At 41.2% G+C, this 20,829-nt stretch overlaps 1 protein-coding gene across 1 annotated transcript in view; it reads right to left on the bottom strand.

Moving 5' to 3' along the window:
- ykt6 (YKT6 v-SNARE homolog (S. cerevisiae)) overlaps positions 1-20,829 on the bottom strand; it is a 36,437-nt gene that overhangs the window by 919 nt on the left and 14,689 nt on the right. Inside the window, exons 5-9 of the mRNA XM_034170744.1 lie at positions 15,821-15,903; positions 9,456-9,556; positions 9,278-9,382; positions 8,379-8,444; positions 72-173 (exon numbers count right to left, since the gene is read on the bottom strand). Of these exons, the coding sequence (XP_034026635.1) occupies positions 72-173; positions 8,379-8,444; positions 9,278-9,382; positions 9,456-9,556; positions 15,821-15,903 (457 nt within the window). The remainder of the gene's footprint in view (positions 1-71; positions 174-8,378; positions 8,445-9,277; positions 9,383-9,455; positions 9,557-15,820; positions 15,904-20,829) is intronic.

The raw sequence follows: 20,829 nt of genomic DNA on the forward strand, positions 1-20,829 counted from the left end.
GTACACACAGTCAGGTGTTTAACCAGTTTTTTGTTGTCATTTTTTGAAAGTCAGCTGTCTTTGCTACTCACAGTCTTGTAGAAGGCTTTGGACTGAGTTCCCAGGTGCTCAGATTTTGCCACAAGATCATCCAGTTTCTCTCCTCTCTCCAACAGACTCTCCATGGTGTTGTGCTGCAGAAACAAAATGACCATATTTTAATGACAGGGTGCAGTGTAACGGTTGCACATACATGCAGGACTGTAGATTCCTAAAATGTGCAGGCAAGTGGAGACAGAATTTAACCAATAATAGTAACGCCATTGATTTTACTACCAGTTTTACTTTACAGTCAAGTTCATTCATTCTCCAGATTTTTTTAAACCAAACAGCCAAGACCACTTTACTGAGATTAATTGTGTAAGCTGAGCCACAATCAGGGTTCCAATTCAGGGACCAGATGCATGAAAATTTTGAACATATTTTCCAGGTGTTTCACTTGTGTATTATCAAAGGTAACCATTTGGTGAATCATATCTGAAAATTCCATGAAGCAATCATTGAAATTCACAGATTGGCATTATTTTGGCATATGAAACTTTTTTACAAATATTTACATCATTATATGATAAAAATTGTCCAATTAAACAAGACTACAGAAAACAAAAAATCCAAGCTCGACCATGGATGACGAAAGGGTTACGAAATGCATGTAATAAGAAAAATACACTGTATAGAGAATTCATAAAACTAAAGACTAAAGAGGCAGAAAATAGATATAAGAAATACAAAAATAGATTAACTAATATTATACGGGTATGTAGGAAGGAATATTATAGTAACATATTATATAATAACAAAAACAATATTAAAGGAATATGGGATATATTAAATAGCATTATCAAAAATGGTAATAAAAAACAGAGTTACCCTCAGTATTTCATTGATAATAATGTCAAGAAGGAAAATAAGGATGAGGTAGTCAACGGTTTTAATAATTTTTTTGTAAATATTGGACCAAGCTTGGCAGAAAAAATTCCCGATTCCCAATCTGAGGATTGGGATAATAATCTTATAGAAAGAAATCCCTGTTCAATGTTCCTCACAGCAGTGGATGGAAATGAAATTATAGACATTGTGAATAATTGTAAATATAAAACATCTACCGATTTAAATGAAATTGATATGGTGGTGGTAAAACAGGTCATTGAATGGATTGTAGAACCATTAACATACATCTGTAACTTATCATTTCAAACCAGTAAATTTCCCAATCAAATGAAAATAGCTAAGGTTGTGCCGCTGTATAAGACTGGGGATAGACACCACTTCACAAATTATAGACCTGTTTCTTTGCTTCCACAATTTTCCAAATTATTAGAAAAGTTATTCAATAATAGATTAGACAAATTCATAAATAAACATAAATTACTTACTGATAGTCAATATGGATTCAGAGCACATAGTTCAACATCACTTGCATTAATAGAATCAGTTGAGGAGATTACAAACGCCATAGACCACAAATTACATTCAGTTGGAATATTTATAGACCTTAAAAAGGCTTTTGATACAATTAATCATGACATATTAATCAATAAACTTGAACAGTATGGGATTAGGGGGTTGGTGTTGCACTGGGTGAGAAGCTACTTAAGTAACCGAAAACAGTTTGTGAAGTTGGGGGAATATACATCATCATGCTTGGACAATGCTTGTGGCGTCCCACAGGGGTCAGTATTGGGTCCAAAACTGTTTCTAATTTATATAAATGATATTGTCAATGTTTCCAAAATATTAAAATTAGTATTATTTGCAGATGACACAAGCATTTTTTGTTCAGGGGGGGATTTGCAGGAGTTACTGAGGAGGATCAGTATAGAAATGGGAAAATTGAAAATATGGTTTGACAGAAACAAATTATCATTAAACTTAAGTAAAACAAAATTCATGTTATTTGGCTATTGTAATACAGACATACAGGTTCAGTTACAAGTCGAGGGGGTAGATATGGAAAGGGTACATGAAAATAAGTTTCTGGGGGTGATAATAGATAATAAGATAAACTGGAAGACTCATATAAAACATATACAAAGTAAACTGTCAAGAAGCATTTCAGTTCTAAACAAAGCGAAACATTCTGGACCACAACTCACTCCGCATTCTTTACTGCTCACTGGTTTTACTATATTTACAGTACTGTGCAGAGGTATGGGGTAATACTTATAAAGGTACAACACAATCACTATCAGTAATGCAGAAAAGAGCTATAAGAATTATTCATAATACTGGCTATAGAGATCATACAAATCCACTATTTTTACAATCCAAATTCTTAAAATTCACAGACTTGGTTCATTTTCAAACAGTACAAATTGTGTATAAAGCAATAAACAATTTACTTCCAGCAAATATTAAAAATATGTTTTTTAACAGATCAGGGGATTACAGTCTGAGGGGGAAATTTAATTTAAAGCATCAGTGGGCACGAACAACATTAAAAGGTTTCTGTATTTCTGTCTGTGGGGTGAGGATGTTGAACAGATTGGGAGTGGGGCTCAAGCAATGTCCAAGCATGAACCAGTTCAAACAGCGGTACAAAAATATGTTTTTTTCTGGGTATAGGGAGGAGGAAGGGTAATGAGGGTTAGGGTGTTTTTGTTTTTTGCTTCGGCTTGTAAATATATAGTATTTTGTATGTAAGTAGGTATGTGAAGGTGTATATTTATGTTTGTGTATATATGTATATGTGTATATATGTGTATGTATATGTGTATGTATGTTGATGTGTGTATGTATATGTATATATATATATATTGATATCGGTTTAGGTGTGTAGGAATCTATGTGTATATGTGGCAAAGGGTATTACTGGTTGTGGGGAAGAAGGGGTAGGGATAAATAAGCTGATGCTTCACCCTACCCCTTTTCGGACATGTTGGGTACACAGTAGGAACTTTTTTGTTGTTAAATAATGTTACGGACACTACACTGACAGTCAGGCCTGCCATATTTGACATTTATTTGTCCCCTGGATTATTAAATTTTGTTGATAATCACGATAATATGCAAATATATCACATAATACTTAAGTGCACTGCAATAATAAGCATAACAAGGAAAAATATTTAAAAAACAATTTATTGAACATTTAAAAAAAATAAAATTCTTATCTGAGACGTTTGAAACCAAACAATTACTTCAATATTGATTAAACAATATTATTTGATCAGCATATTTTCACTGATTGCAATGAGTCACATCAGTTAAGTGACGTGCTTATATCTATCAATTCAAAGCAAAATATATGAGCGAGATATCATACATAAGTGTTACGGACACTACAAATTCAATCATTGTCACTTCTGCTCTCTTATTCAACATTTGGCGATTTATGATTACAAGTTTTGATTGTGGTACCTACAGCACCAATTTACATAAAAAGAGAAACATTTTAATTATTTGAATCAAGAACATGCCTCTCCTTTGGTGGGGGGGGGGGGGGGGGGGGGGGGGCGCTTCCAGTTTTACAGGCCCATTCAGAATTTCTGATCCAAACTGTGTATTTTGGTCACTCTTATTTGACCATAAGATCCAAAGATGGCTCACAGATAAAACATCTATATTCTATATACAATGACATTAAAAAGTTTGTAGACTCTTATCCTACATGTATACAAATCAAAGAAAATAAACTGACAAAGTACTCATGTACCAATACATTGTGTCATGTGTTTTGTATCCATTTCACATTCTTGTACATTTAGCACAGCATTTGTTCATTGATAGGATAACATGCAGCGAGGATGTATGTTACAGACACTACAATTGGACACAGTTAAGCATTCACAAAGACAGTGATTCCTGAATATTTTGGTGTATATTATGTCAGTACCATGTGTTTGTCATCAACATATACAATATGTTTGAATCCATCTCATTTGATTCTCTCTGTGCTGTTACGGATACTTCATTATTTTATGGACAAAAAGAGGCCTTTAGTATTGGACCCGCATGTAACTCTGAGTGACATAACAGCAAAACTGATTATTTTCAGAAGCCTTCTGTAGGTGGACATGAAATTCAATTTGTATGACACAAGTCAGGTAAAATTCCAGCAACATTTTGCCAGGTATTTGGTAAAGTCTTAATATCCAATGAAAATAATAACAAAAACCTAAGTTTCTATATTGAGTCATAATTCGAAGCATCATCGACCGATTTCGATTCTGTAAACTGGAAAATAACACAGAAAAATCGTACCAACTGTAGCCATACCATAAGGACATGCATATCAACAAAGCTATATCAGAACATGATGTTGAAATCAGTGTATATTTCAAGTGGTCCTGTATAATGAACAAGAATAGCTCTTAAGTCTTGCATATTCATTTCTCATCTACAAGATGGTTATAAATACATTTTGAAATTGTTGAAGTTACATGTCATTCATGAGTTTCCTGGCTATAAAATACTCCTGAATAGTTCTGGTTGTAATTTTCACAAGAATGTAGACCAATAACATCAAAAAATGTAATGCAAGAATCCTGAAAACTGATGTGCATTGACCGTTTTTAACTTTCTGAAAGGCTCACATCACAACCATTTGCAATTTCACATTTGCTTCCCACCTGGTACTTTCTGTGCGGAGTTTGCATGTTCTCCATATGTTCATGTGGCTTCCCTCAGGTGTGCTCAAGTTTACTCCCACTTCCAAAAACATGCAGGTTAGGTAAATTGGTGACTCTAAATTGATCATAGGTGCAAGTGTCAATGTAGCCATACAGAACTACAGTAAATCTTAGGCCCAGAGTAATACTAACTTAAAACTTTTAGTTGCTAAAATTATGAATAATAAAAAAATATTACTATGAGTACTACTACTATCAGTAGTAGTGGTATGACACGTCTTCAAAAGTGGACCTTTAATCAAAGGGTGTTGTCGAGGGCATGTCCTCCCCGACAACAACCTCTTTCTGTGTGGATTCGCCTCTGGTTTGCAGTTTTTGAGCAGGAACAATAAAGAATATTTTATTTATGTGGAAAATGTGACTTGACTGAGAGGTAAGAAGGTCGCATTTTACATCATTCCGTCCTCAGAAAGAGATTTTAGGTGTATTTTTTGGGGGGGCGGTAGTGTTTGTTTTTAATGCCTTGCGGGTCTGCAGCTGTGTTTTTAGTTGAACCACAGCAAGGACACCCACAGAGATACTCAGAGCAGACTTTGAAAGAAAAGTTATATATATATATATATATAATATATATATATATATATAATATATATATATATATATAATATATATATGTGTGTGTGTGTGTGTTTCTAAAACTCAGGGGCCTCGTACACAGCTTGTGTACACACAAAAACATGGCATACAGCCGTCTCCATGTACTGCGTCTCATGCAAAAATCCTGGCTGGCGTACACACATTTCTACAGCTATTGTTCCACTGCTGACACGTACAAGTGATGCTGGGAACCATTAACAGTGTGAAAACAATAAGTCATCAGAGTAATGTGCACATCAGTGACACACTAACCAGTAATTAACACACCCACATGTTTGCAATTATTTAGGTGAAAATAAAGGCATGCGCAAAGTCCATCTATTCATCCATCTTCTTCCGCTTTATCCGTAGTCGGGTCGCGGGGCAGCAGCTCAAGCAAAGCCGCCCAGACCTCCCGATCCACACACACCTCCCCCAGCTCCTCCGGGGGAACCCCAAGGCGTTCCCAAGCCAGCCGAGAGATGTAGTCCCTCCAGCAGTGTGCCCACTGCTCCCAGTGGGATGTGCCCGGAACACCTCTCCAGCGAGGCGTCCAGGAGGCATCCGGAAAAGATGCCCGGGCCACCTCAACTGACTCCTTTCGACATGGAGGAGCAGCGGCTCGACTCCGAGCTCCTCCCCCTATCTCTAAGGGAGCGCCCAGCCACCCTGCGGAGGAAACTCATCTCGGCCGCTTGTACTCGCGACCTCGTTCTTTCGGTCATGAGCCAAATCTCATGACCATAGTTGAGGATCGGAACGTAGATCGATCGGTAAATCGAGAGCTTTGCCCCCCCTACTCAGCTCTCTCTTCACCACGACAGTCCGATACAGCAACCGCATCACTGCAGACGCTGCACCGATCCGTCTATCGATCTCACGCTCCATCCGTCCCTCACTCGTGAACAAAACCCCAAGATACTTAAACTCCTCCACTTGAGGCAAGGACACTCCACCGACCTGAAGAGGGCAAAGCACCTTTTTCCGGTCGAGAACCATGGCCTCCCCCTCTCCTCCCCTCCCCCCCTCTAGCTGCCACCTTATCGTGGTGGGGGAGTTTGCGTACCTGGATGATCCTAGGAGCTATGTTGTCGGGGGCTTTGTGCTCCCTGTAGGGTCTCCCAAGGCAAACAGGTCCTAGGTGATGGGTCAGACTAAGGGCAGTTCAGAACCTCCATGACCAGTAAAAGATCAAGCACCAAGACGTCGCCCTGTATGGCGGAGCCGGGATCCCACCCTGGAGCCAGGCCTGGGGTTGGGGCTCGCGCGCGAGCGCCTGGTGGTCGGGCCTTAGCCCATGGGGGCCGGCTGGGCTCAGCCCGAAAGAGTGACGTGGGCCCGCCCTCCTGTGGGTTCACCACCTGCAGAGGGGGCCATGGGGGTCGGGTGCAGAGAGGATTGGGTGGCGGTCGAGGGCGGGTGGCCCGGCGGCCCGGTCCATGCTCACAGCCCCTGGCTGTTGGGACGTGGCATGCGCAAAGTGATGTGTAAAATGGCTTTAACAATGGGTGCGTTAGCGTTGTTAGAGGACCTTGCAAATGGTGCAATCCAAGGTGAGCATGTATTCAGCGAACGCAAGGATTTCAGTGAACGCGAGGAAATCCATGCAAGTCTTTGTTCATGAGGCCCCACATCTTTGCTCACTGTAAAGCCCCGTTTACACATAGACGGTAAGAGCTCCCGGAAGTGTCCCGGAAGAGTTTTTGGCTCCTCTGGGCCGTCTTAGGGATCAAACGCCGTTGTTAACGCCGGCGCTAAGGGGCGTGGCTTAGTTCCGGCTTCACCGGGAATCATCGAAAAAAAATTATTCAACATGTCGAATAATTCCGGGAGCGCTCCCGGAGAATTCGTACGATGACAGAGACAACGCAAACAACAGCGTTTGATATTTTTTAATCGCCGTTTCATCCTGTCCCTTCCTGCAGTGCGGCAGTTTACACCGCCGTTATATCCCTAATCAACGGCGTATAAAATGGAGATAGAGCCCACATCGGCATACACAACAGCGTTTTAACCGGCAACAGAGGCAGACAAAATGGCAGCACTAGCGGACAGTACCTCGTTCTAAACGCCACCTCCCGGTTTAAAACGGCGTTCCAAATGGCCGATTGGTGGCGGTCAGTATAAAAACGCTAGCGCGCTGCATTCAGGCCTCTCACTCGCGGCCAGCTCCAGATATTTTTGCAGAGAAGCTCCAGTATGCCTCCTAAAAGAAAGTTGGCAGCGGCAAGGACTTAAAGAAGAAGGAAACCAAGAGGTCTGGTTCAGAAGCAGAGCGGAGGCCTGTGGTGGAGACAGAGCAACACGTTGAGGAGGGGTAAAGGAAGGAGAAGAAAAGGCTGAGGATGATCTCCCTCCCCCTGCAGTGACAGAGGCATGTATTCCTGCTGCTTCAGCCTATTATACTCTGGGGGCGGTGCGTATATGCAAATGATCCTGGAGTAACGCAGGATTTGCCTGGATAAAAACCTGGGTATTAACCAGCGGTACACAGGGCATTATCGGCAGCAGCAGAACACCGCGCGTCTTAACCTGCGATTGTAAAGGACAGAACTGGGTATTAACCCCCGTTGCCTGACGTGTGCCGGATGCTACGGCGAGAAAACGCCGCTTTATTCGGCGGATTTAGCGGCGTTTTATCCGCCTATTTGCAGATAGTACGCCGGTCAAAACGCCGGCGAAATGCTCCACCCCTTTCCACCGCGAAAACAGCCGGAACTACCGCGAACTTCAGTCTACGTACTACCCGCTGACAAAACTGTCTATGTGTAAACGGGGCTTAAGACACTCAAACACCTTCCCCACACACACCCCTGCAGAGTGCAGACAAGAAACAGAGGAACTGACACAGGGACTCTCTGCCAGGAGAAAAAAAACAAAACAAAAAAAACAGACATTATTCTCAAAATCAATTTTTAAATGTGGTAAATTTTATATCTTGCGTTCAGCGTAAGCATGAACTCCGCCTTTTGGCAGCTGTATTGATGGAAAGCAGTTATAGCGACGGAGAACTTTGATCCCTGCATTTTACGGTGAAGACTGTGTTCCAAAAGCCATATGTTATTGAAGCATTTTGTTTCAGATTTGGTGTTTGGACAGTGCGTATCTCATCTCAGGGTGGCATTTTATTACCAAAATTATCTTTGTTTCATCCAACTCAGCTTGTACTTTGGTCATTGCATCTGCTTCCCTGGGGTTCTGGAAACACAAATACACAGGTCATAAAAAGCAGAAATGTTTATTAGACACCATGTTGCTACATGAATACTTCCCAATGTCAACTGCATTTTCTTTCCTCTATATCAGAGGATCTCTCAACACATAAGCAAAGGAGTTTGCGGACAAAAAAAATGAGCAGCTATGTTAAAATGAAGGGCCAACATGCTGCAGATTTTCATTTGCACCTACAACCTCAGCAGGCGACATTGTTGATGAGCACCACTGTGAGCTGAAGGAAAGTCAGTGAAATCACCTACTGAGGTGGTTGGTAAAATAAAGCCTCAGTGTTAGAACTTCACAACGTACGGCTGCTCATCACCGCTGTGAGCCAACGGCATTTCACAGCAGTGTGCCACGTTTGCATTAATAATGTAATATTGAAATATGAATTGAAACAAACAGAAAACATGCAAAGAAAAAAAATTAAACCATATTTTCAATGATCATGCACAGAAAAAAAAGTTCCAATTCGTGTGTCAGTGGGAAAAAATGTTAATGTCAACCCCTGTCAAACTCCTCAATTTTCATCTTTTGTCACAGTTGATTCCAGCGGCAGAGATGACCTTTATTACAAAGCGGGTGCTGCATGATGGTGTGTCATAAAAAGCCTCTGCATTATTTGAGGACTCATAATTTGCTTCTCTGCATCAAGCAGAGGTGATGTGCAACAGCACAAGAGTAAAAACAGGTCTTTAGCAAGCACTTAAAGGTCATTTTCAGTATAGTGCTTCAGATGATATCCTACCCATCACAAGTGTGGTATTTGCCAGGATGAGATTTTTATGATGTTTTTGATAAGCATACACACTGACCTGATATTTAGCAAGGTGAATATCCAGAGCTCTGTAGTTTATAGTTTCTGGCTTTCCAGAAGGCCAGTCTATACTGTCTACTTGCTTGGAAAACTCTTCTAATACCTACAAGTAGAGACAAGTATTTAATTACACAATAAAGAGGAGGGGAAAACTATTAATTGTTGCTTAGACCGACCTTCTCTAACAATGTGAAACACACTCTCTGTGGGTATTCATTGTCCGCTATGGCCACAGCACTCAGGTTGTCATTTCTCACATACACATGGCACAAGTATTCTGCAGGAAGGAGAAACAGTAAATCAAAGTGTAATGAAAATGGCATTCAGTTGTGCTTTCTCCCCAAACAGCAGTGGCTGGTGACACATTTAGACATTTTAAAACAGAACATAGCCAAAATGTTCTGCTTAAGGTGAACATCAGCCAGGTTGCATGTATGGTGGATGTGTTTTCATAATAGGTATTTCTATGTCATGATCATTACTGTGGATAGTGACTCTGAGTGAAGTTTGGAGGTGGGCCTGTTCTTCAGCAGACAACACTGGCAAACTTCACATAATTGAAGAAAGCATGAATGGAAAAATGCACCGAGACGTTTTTCATAAAAATCTACCAGGATGATGAAGATGAAATGAGGGTGGACATTTCATCAAGACAATAATCCCAAACACAGCCAAGGAAACTCAATTGATTTCAGAAAATGAAAACAAAGCTGCTAGAATGTCCCAGCCAATCAGCTGACTTGAGTCCAATAGAAAATCTATGGAAAGAATGAAAGATCAGAGTTCACAGACGAGGTCCACTGAACCTTCAAAATTTGAAGACTGTCTGTGTGGAAGAATGGGCCAAAATTACACCTGACTAGTTTCTCCACACAGGAGGTGTCTTGACGCCGTCATTACCAACAAAGGTTTTTGTACTAAGTATTAAATACATTTCAGTAGGGTTAGGGCTATATACTTTGTTCAATACTTTTTCCTGTGTCATTCCATTTTATTACATACGCCAAGGACGTAAAAAAGTCATTGGTATTTATTTAGTTATTTGTCTGTCTTTTGGCAGAATTAGAAGGAAACTACTGCACGGATTTTGATGAAATTTTCACTACAGATAGATATTAGTCCATGGAAGCGTCCATTAAATTTTGGAGATGACTGGGATCCGGATCCTGGAACAAGATTTCACTTTATATAGGCTTTGAAGGATCACGTCAAAAGAAAATACTTCACAGACTGACAATAGGGCATTGAAGACTCTACTGAATTTTGGAGGACGCGGATCTGGATTGGTAAACGTCAGAAATCACCGATTACTCTTGTTGCACATAATTTACACATAATTTGTAGTTATTTGTTTTGGTTTCTTTGCATGTGTCGATTACATGGGTTGTTACCAAGATTTGGTGAAAATTTCATGTCGGTTGGACCTTTAGAATTACATTTACTGAGAAAAATGGTGACGCATTCAATACTTGTTTTACTCACTGTATACTAAACCTCAGTTACTTCTCTCCAACAACTACAAGCATTAAAATTGTTTGATAAACTATATGCCTACTTTGTCCCCACCCAAGACAGAGTGAGTGAGAGGTAAAAATATTTGGGTTGTTAATGTCTACTTAATTGTTATATCATTTTGTGTGCCATAATACATCATGCAGGGTATTGTTTTTCTATTTTTGATTAATATTTTCCATATCTGAAGTGAAAACTGATCATAGTTTTGGAAGAGATGATCAAGAAATGGTTCCACAGCACTCATACGCCCTGCCTCAGCCCATCCTTAATTTTTAAACTCTGGCTGCTGTTCCTTTAAATAAATAATCACCAGTGCTCAATTTGATCTCTGGGAAAATCTCTTGTGGTTTGCTATTATTATTTTATTTTTATTTTTTTTGTGGCTGGGTGGTGGCTTGGTGTGCTTGGTTTTGGTGTGGAAGGTTCCAAGTTCAAACCCCACCCCTGTAATGTGGAGTTGCATCAGGAAGGGCAGCCAGCATAAAACTTGTGCCAAATCAACATGTAGATGCACCTTTGATCAGCTGTGGTGATCCTGAGTGAAAACATGGGGTTGAAATGGAGGAGACATTACATACTCAGAATAGGTCTACATTACATTACATTATTCGGTATTTCAGCTTTTCCCATAATCCCCCTGGCGGCCGCCTGCGCTTCCCAGAATGCACCGCGGTGCCAGTAGAGTTCCGCTACCTCACAGCGCATGTAAACAATGGCAAAGCGAGGCTGTGGATGGCATTAATTTAGCAAGTTCACGGCCGATTATGATGATTAGATGCGCTCCCAAGTTGAGAGGGTTATCTAGAGGAGGTGTAGCACCTGTGATGGACTTCTGCTGAGCAACCCAATGTTGTCTTATTGTCCATACATCACAAGATGTGTTTACACTGAGTGCCGAGTTTCTGACACTGGAACTCTACTGAAACCGACCTCTCGCATGAGTCACAGACTGCCAGACTGTGCGAGATTCACAACTGCGAAACACAGAACTGAACAGAATAGGTCTACATTACATGACATTATAGGAGGTCTGTCCAAAAAGTAACAGACCTTTTTATTTTTTTCAAAAACTATATGGATTTGAATCACGTGTGATTACATCAGCCAAGTTTGAACCTTCGTGCACATGCGTGAGTTTTTTCACGCCTGTCGGTTGCATCATTCGCCTGTGGGCAGGCTTTGAGTGAGCACTGGTCCACCCCCCTCGTCGGATTTTTATCGTGAAATGGCTGAGAGACTGCCGCTTTGCTCCATGAAAGTTTTTTCAGAAACTGTTAGAGACAGCCAGTTGGAAACCATTAGAAAGATTCAGTTGGATATCGGCGAAGATTCTGTCGGTGTCACGCGGATTATGGACTGTTAAAACCTTTTTAAAGACGGCCCACAGCTGCGGAGGGCGCGCGGCGCACCGAGCGGCCATCGACAGGCTGGAACGACCAGATCATTTCTAAACTGAACGCTGTGTTGATCCGGGTCATTGTGTGACTACCACAGAAATGGCAAGAGAGCTGGACATAGCACTTTTGCGGCACATTCCACTGTTGCAGGAGATTTTGTAATGAAAGACGTGCGGAGGATTTTGCGCGTCGGCACGGAGCCGCTCATTGCGCGCAACTAAAAAAACACGTCCGTGTTGGAAACCATTCAGAAGATTCAGACAGCTTTCGATGGCTTTTCAGTTGAGTGAGTATCCGAGAAATTGTGTAACAGCTGGACATGCCCCAACATGTCCTGTGAGACTTCCAACACGGAGGTGTTTTTTTTGAAAATAAAATAAAAAGGTCCGTTACTTTTTGGACAGAGCACGTACAACCCCAATTCCACTGAAGTTGGGACATTGTGCAAAATGTAAATAAAAACAGAATACAATGATTTGCAAATCCTCTTCAACCTATATTCAATTGAATACACTACAAAGACACGATATGTAATGTTCAAACTGATAAATTTTACTGTTTTTGTTCAAATATTTGCTCATTTTGAAATGGATGCCTGCAACACATTTCAAAAAAGCTGAGACAGTGGTATGTTTACCACTGTGTTACATCACCTTTCCTTCTAACAACACTCAATAAGCATTTGGGAACTGAGGACAATAGTTGTTGAAACTTTGTAGGTGGAATTCTTTCCCATTCTTGCTTGATGTACGATTTCAGTTGTTCAACAGTAATGGGGTCTCCGTTGTCATATTTTGTGTTTCATAATGCACCACATTTTCAATGGGCGACAGGTCTAGACTGCATGCAGGCCAGTCTAGTACCCGCACTCTCTTACTACGAAGCCACGCTGTTGTAACACATGAAGAATGTGGCTTGGCATTGTCTTGTTGAAATAACCAGGGACGTCCCTGAAAAAGACGTTGCTTGAATGGCAGCATGTGTTGCTCCAAAATCTGGATGTACCTTTCAGCATTGATGGTGCATCACAGATGTGCAAGTTGCCCATGCCATGGGCACTAACACACCCCCATACCATCACAGATGCTGGCTTTTGAACTTTGTGCTGGTATCAATCTGGATGGTCTTTTTCCTCTTTTGTCCAGAGGACACAGCGTCCACGATTTCCAGAGACAATTTGAAATGTGGACTCAGACTACAGCACACTTTTCCACTTTGCTTCTGTCCATTTCAAATAAGCTCGGGCCCAGAGAAGGCGACAGTGTTTCTGGATGTTGTTGATGTATGTGCAAATATTTGCACAAAAACAATAAAGTTTATTAGTTTGAACATTAAATATCTTGTCTTTGTGATGTATTCAATTGAATATAGGCTGAAGAGGATTTGCAAATCACTGTATTCTGTTTTTGTTTACATTTCACTTCATTGGAATTGGGGTTGTATAACTGGGGGCGTGGTCACCTTGAGCTCAGTGGAGTGTCTCCATGTCTCATGACATCTTTTAGCTCAGAGTCCGCTCGATGCAGCTGGTCATGGAGACTGTCTGCTTGTTTGGAGTGTTTTATGACAAACACCTGGAATAATATAGCTTGTTGTTGTGAAACGTCCTAAATGATCAGATGTCTCTGTTGCAGCAGACATGCCGAGTGAAACTCTCATTGGAATTAATGTTGTATACTAATGGCGTTAGCACTTTTAGCAGCTGTTGGTAGCCTCATCCATTAGATCCACTTAATGTATCATTACTGAGAAAATACATGGCTCATAACTATTAATGTCCACAACAAAGTAAACTGTTAGGAGAACCACCGCGCAGTCCACAAAAATATAATTTAATAAACACCCAAACGGAGGTTAAGTGGCTTGGACTCTAAGAGAGGGATGTGTTCAGGCATCTTTCGTCACATGTAGATGCACCCACGCTCCGCCCTTTATGCATTAATAAGTTTGACATTTAGCTTCTGTGAACATAGCCCAGACACTGACTTCATTTTGGCTCTACCGTGTCTCTATAGAAAACCAATGGGTGATGTCACGCAGGCTCCGTCCATTATATATACAGTCTGTTTCCCACCAGCAGTTGAATTTGAATGGCATCAATTTTGGACTTTAAAAATCCATTCTTATATTGTTAAATTAAATACCATGAGTATTGCTATTTCCTCCCCTAATTTTTAATGAGCTATAGTGGCCCACCGGCAGTACCGTTATGGTCCAGCAGGGGGATGTGACCCCCACTTAAGTAATCACTGCTTGAGAAGGAGGTGTCCAGAAGACATCCTACAAAGTTATCAAGAGCAATGGTTCTATTCCAAGTTTGTTCTGGCACTGGTGTCTCCAAGTTAAAATACAATATATGGAAACTATTTTCAAGGGCACATATCCATGACATCATTCTTTCACTCACTAAAGCCCCGGTCACAACCCACCGTGCGTTTTTTTTCGCCGGGAGGGAGTACGTTCAACGCACGTCTCTAGGAGTGTAACGATAAAGAGAGTTGACAATAAAGCAGTGTGTGTGTGTGGGGTCACTTTTCTTTTTTATGAGCGGGACCGGAGCGGCAGGTGTTTTTCGGCATCTGCGATGCATGAGCATGTCCAGCCTGCAGCGGTCAGTTGTACAAGTGTTTACTTGCTTCGAAAAGTTACAGCTAGTTAACAGACTGAAGCTGTGGAGTGTGTGTTGCTGACGTTTGGAAATAAAGTCCAAGTTCAAGTGAGAAGCTGCGTTGTGCATGCAAGTCTGTTGGCCTCCATAGTATGTGGTGAGTGCCGTAATCCGTACTGCCTACGTACGGATTTGGTTAATTCAACAGTAAATGAATGAAAATGTGCTGCTTTGAATCCGTACTGAGGCAGTACTCACAACGTGCGTCATCTGTACTGCTGGTGAATCCGCAGCCTGACCGCAGTGAAAGTTCTGCATGCACTAAAACCTCTACGGCGTGTCTGCGTGCTCCTAAATTCGTACTGAGGCAGTACTTATGACGTACGGATCTCCAAATTTAGCCCACGTTTTTGCAAGTAGACTGCACGCACGTGCAAGTATGGCGGGTTGTGACCACGGCTTAACTGAGGTTCATGACCACAGGTGAATATTGGAGCACAACTGAAATTGCAAATTAAGAGCTTCACTATCAGACTTGTTTCCAACATTATTGACATCACTCCAATCTGGCCGTCAAGCTTCCGCTCCACTTTGTCCTCAATTATGAGCAAAATTAGACTGATAACTACTTGATGAGTTGGTGGACAGAAAAGGTAAACTATTTTGATAATTGCTGTTTGTAATTTAATCAAGGAAAATGCAAATTACAGCTTCTAAAACATCAAGTTTTGGGTTCTGTAATATTTTCTTACGGCTAAAGCAGAAGAAAATGCATGGATGGATAATATTTCTCAGACAGCATGAGTGAGGTAGTCACACCGACTAATGTAAAAATTCTTTTGGCGATGTTTGTTTTTGTACAAATTTCAAATGTCATTAAGAATTAAAAGTAATTAGAAATAACTGACAGCAGGTTCAAAAATGAAAAAACATATATATATATATGTCAGAATTTGTGATCCTTAAACCCCTTCACAAGATTTTTCAATCTTCAGAAGGAACTACACATATTTATTTTCACCTTGTTCTTTGACAGAGGCACGGCTTCCTTGTGGTGAACGTTCAACAATCAAGGCACTCGTGAAGGTCATAAATTCCTGCACACTACATAAAGAAAAACAAAAATGTTAGCGATGGAATAGAACACTATTACAATCAGGTTAATAAATTATTGGTAGAAATTAGGATTTTGAATAGAAAGCAGGTCCAGGAGGACCATGTGCTGGTGTCATGTGTCACCACAACTACCACACTATGCAACAATCCCACTCCCTCCCACTGTCAAAAACATGCCGATTTAGGGTCTCCTCCTTGGTCTGCCCCTCACAAAGGCAGCATCTCTGCATTAAGAGATGGTCCTCAGGTGCCAGACTGCAGCTATCCACTGTTCCAAGTGGTTGGACTGTGACTAACTGTATTTAGGATGGGAAAGCATACAGAATGTTTTTTTCGTATGTCTTCCAGTATGCACAATGACAAAGGCCCTTCTTCTTCCAAGTGTCCTCCAAGCCACTATTTTCCCTCGATCAGTTGGGGGGAATAAATATATCACTAGTGGTGGGCACAGCTAACCAAAAAGATAGCTAATCCGCTAACTGAAAAGTTAACTTTTATAATGCTAAACTGCAAAAAAAGGTAGCGGAACTTACAGCTAACCGCTAACTTTTCGTACTATCGGCTACTGATAAGCCAATTTCGAGTTTAAGCACCGCCAAGGCCTCGAAAGCGACCACAAACCCAAAAACGAACAACAAGCGAGAGCTTCTGTCTTACATAGTCAGACCGCTGTGAGCTCAGTCCTCCCCCCAGAAGAGAGCAGACAGAGCCGGCTGGCTGGTGCTGCCTCAAACAAAACAAAAACAAAAAAGTAATTTACATTCCGTATGCAAAAAGACAGATGGCAGGCAGGAGACATGAAACACAATACACTTTTCACTCCTGGTTTTACTCATAAACAACTAATTCCAGATAGGTTATCGATATTAACGGTACATCTGTCATTTTTACAGAGAGAAAATATCACAGAAATGTCATATCTTTTAAAGGAATGCACTAAATTCTGAAGCTTTGAGCTTTAACAGACACACTTGCCAAAAGGCATTATGGGAAAAATGAGTCTCCTTCACTGGTTGGCTAGTGTATTTATTTGTAAAAAACCAACACACAAGTTACTGTAACGTGTGTTGGTTTTTACAAATAAATGTGTATTTGTAAATATGTCTCTTTTTTTCATTTGTTAAAAAGGCATTTGCAAAACTGAAAATTCTGTTTGTGAAGTGTAATTCACGACCAACACAGGTCACTATTCACACTCCCATCCAGTAGATGGCAGTGTTCTTGCCATTTTGATGGGGGGAGGGGGGAGAGAAGTGATCGAAAGAGGCATTTGAATTTCCCATAATGTCTTTCGGAATTTAGTGTATTCTTTTAAAAGATGTCTTTCTGTAAAAATGACAGGAACCGTTAACTGTCCAGAATTAGTTGTTCACGATTAAAACCATGAGTGAAAAGTGCGTAGCATTTCATGTCTCCTGCCTGCTGTCTGCCTTTTTCCATGTGGAATGTAAATGACTTTTTTTTTTTTCCTTGAGGTAGCACCAGCCAGCCGGCCTGCTCAACTCTCTTCTGCTGGGGGAAGACTGAGCTCACAGTCATCTGACTATTGTAAAACACAAAACAGGTAGGTACTAATATGTATGGTTTTGGCCGTTAAGTTTTATTCACTATGCCAGCAAAAATAAAAAGTTAGTGGACTGAAAGTTAGCAGAACTAAATTTAGTGGAAGCTAAGTGCTCCGCTGATGGTTTACAAAATTAGCTGAAAAGCTAAACCGCTAACAAAAAAGCTAGCTTTGCCAATTAGCAGTTAGCGGAACTGTGCTCACCACTGCGTATCACTAAGCCGGCATTGCACATGTTCCTTAATCCAAAACTTGTGCAGCTAAGCCCCATGCACAGCAACACCTGATGTCGACGTATGTGAATGTGAGGCATTACTGTAATTGCTTTGAATATCTGCACCAGATGTAAAATCTCTTCAGAAATGTAGTCCATTTGTCATTAATTCCTCATAACCTGCTATGTGAGTGCCTTCTTAGGAATCTTATCTTAGGGACCTCGTAGTACCATATCACCCCATTAGAGCGTTTCGCTCTCAGACTGCAGGCTTACTTGTAGTTCCTAGGGTTTGTAAGAGTAGAATGGGAGGCAGAGCCTTCAGCTTTCAGGCTCCTCTCCTGTGGAACCAGCTCCCAATTCAGATCAGGGAGACAGACACCCTCTCTACTTTTAAGATTAGGCTTAAAACTTTCCTTTTTGCTAAAGCTTATAGTTAGGGCTGGATCAGGTGACCCTGAACCATCCCTTAGTTATGCTGCTATAGACGTAGACTGCTGGGGGGTTCCCATGATGCACTGTTTCTTTCTCTTTTTGCTCTGTATGCACCACTCTGCATTTAATCATTAGTGATCGATCTCTGCTCCCCTCCACAGCATGTCTTTTTCCCGGTTTTCTCCCTCAGCCCCAACCAGTCCCAGCAGAAGACTGCCCCTCCCTGAGCCTGGTTCTGCTGGAGGTTTCTTCCTGTTAAAAGGGAGTTTTTCCTTCCCACTGTAGCCAAGTGCTTGCTCACAGGGGGTCGTTTTGACCGTTGGGGTTTTACATAATTGTTGTATGGCCTTCCCTTACAATATAAAGCGCCTTGGGGCAACTGTTTGTTGTGATTTGGCGCTATATTAAAAAAAAAAAATGATTGATTGATTGATTCTGTCGCCTTGAAATGGTCCATGAACAGGAGTGTTACATCGGAGGCAGTTTTCAATCACTGAGCTCCACAGGTAATTGGTCCTCCTTAATGAGATATCACTCACCCCAGTCAGAGTGCACACTGAGATAACAGAGAAGACACCCAATCTAATAATATGCTTGATGACAGGGGTGAGATCTGATTTTATCAAAATGACCTGGTCCACCACAGCAGCTGCCTCTCCCTCAGTTCGCTGACTGCCAAGGTGACCAGACTTAATCCACCTTTGAATATCTGAGCCCTTTGTGGTCTGCAGACCTCAATGGCCACAACCCCTACAATGCAGCACTTTCCAAGCTGTTTCAACAGCAGTGGAAGAAGTTTATTCTTGCTGACAGGAAAGCTGTTGAAGGTGCCCACCACGATGAGCTGAGTCAAGACTATATGTCAGCGCTGCTGTACAGTGGACACCCCGCAGCACAGTACCAGTCGCCTACCTCTGGAGATGTAACCACTGTGTTTTCATGCGGTGTCTTTTTCTCCAAGGTTGTGGATCCAACTGCATTCCCCATACCTGTTGTAATCCAAGCTCCAATTATGCTGTGTTCAGAACACTTGGAAGCTCAGAAAGACCAGACAAATAAAAATCCCTATTTCCAGAAAAGGTGTGTTCAAGAGATTACCTCGGAGACAGCTATTTAGCCTATCACAGTAGAGCTACGGTAAATGCTAAATGAAACAGTTAAAAACATTTTTGGTTATGTGTGTTGCAGTTAGCTTAACTAATTATACATAACATGTGAATATATTACATATGGCAGTAATGTCTTGTTAAAATTTCATTTTAAAGATGCATTTTCCACATTAGGGCAGCATAATGGTTTAGTGGTTAGCAGTGTTGCCTCACAGCAAGAATGTTATGGGATTGCTTCCCACCTATGGTCTTTCTGTGTGGAGTTTTCACATTGTCCCCATGTTTGCGTGACTTCCCTCCGAGTGCTCCGGTTTCTTCCCATATCCAGAGACATGCAGGTTAGGTGTATTGGTAATTTTAAAATTGTCCGTAGGTGTGCATGCATTTGTCTGTCTACATGTGGCCCTGCAATAGACTGGCATTCTGTCCCAGGTGTACCCACACCTTACACTCTATGATTGCTGGGATAGGCCCCCCCCCCATAACCCTTGATTGGCATAAGCGAGTATACAGATTTGATAGATTTTCAACATTATAACATTCAACATTGATGCCTAACCAGTCACAAACGCAGTTAACATGACTGTGACGTCAACTCAGAATCCTCAGGTTGCTCCATTTTCTTACAAGTTCCTGAGTGAAAATTCCAGTCCGACTGAACATTTGATGCATTTTTCCCCTAGTTAAGAGGTCGGAATCTCTGACCTTCTGAGTGTTCAGAATGCAGCACTACTCCCTCAGAGTGCAAAAACAACCAATCTTATTTAGACTAAAATCTTATTTAGACTAAATGGACTAAATAAAGCCTTTACTGCCATTGAACATATATACATACATACAATGAAATTTATCCTCTACATTTAACCCATCCTAATTATGGTTAGACACAATCCAACCACTAGGTGCAGTGGGCAGCCACAGTCCAGCACCTGAGGAGTGCTGAACTTCAAAAGTTTTGCTGGAGAGACAATCCTGCCATAGACACCTAAAGAGGAGTTATATGCAGCCGGTAGGACAACCAACAGTCCCAAATAGTGTTGAACATCATACCCGGGACTAGAAATCAACTGGTAAGTTAATGGTTCACTTGAATGAAGGTAAAGCTAACAAAAACTGTCACTTCTGGTATCTACACGAGTCACAACTACAGTTGTGTTCTTGTGGTTGTATCATTTTGCCTTCACTATATCAATATGTGTGAAGTCAGTGGGTGTATATGAGTCTAAGAATATTTATTGGTATGGAGCAGACCTTGGCCATGATTAGTGTTCGAAATTTACAGTCACTGCTGGCATTTTTGCTGGCACACGACAACATCATAAGAGATGAGATGGGCCACTGAGTTCCATCTCAGGCAAATCAGCTGTGTTACACTGGGGAGAGAACAATGCTTGATAGTAACATTCTACCAATATATTTAATACTTAATGTTAATGCTGCTGCACCCTGATAACTTAAGTATGTTCAAAAGCAAGTCGTTACATTCAAAAACAGCAAATCTGTAAACAGACATATTTAAAAAGCCACATCACAAGGCTTGTGAGCTTAAAGGACATGTGTCATGTTTTTTTGACGTTATAACTAGTAAGACA

The sequence above is a fragment of the Thalassophryne amazonica genome, chromosome 5, assembly GCF_902500255.1.
Source record: "Thalassophryne amazonica chromosome 5, fThaAma1.1, whole genome shotgun sequence".
Lineage (NCBI taxonomy): Eukaryota > Metazoa > Chordata > Actinopteri > Batrachoidiformes > Batrachoididae > Thalassophryne > Thalassophryne amazonica.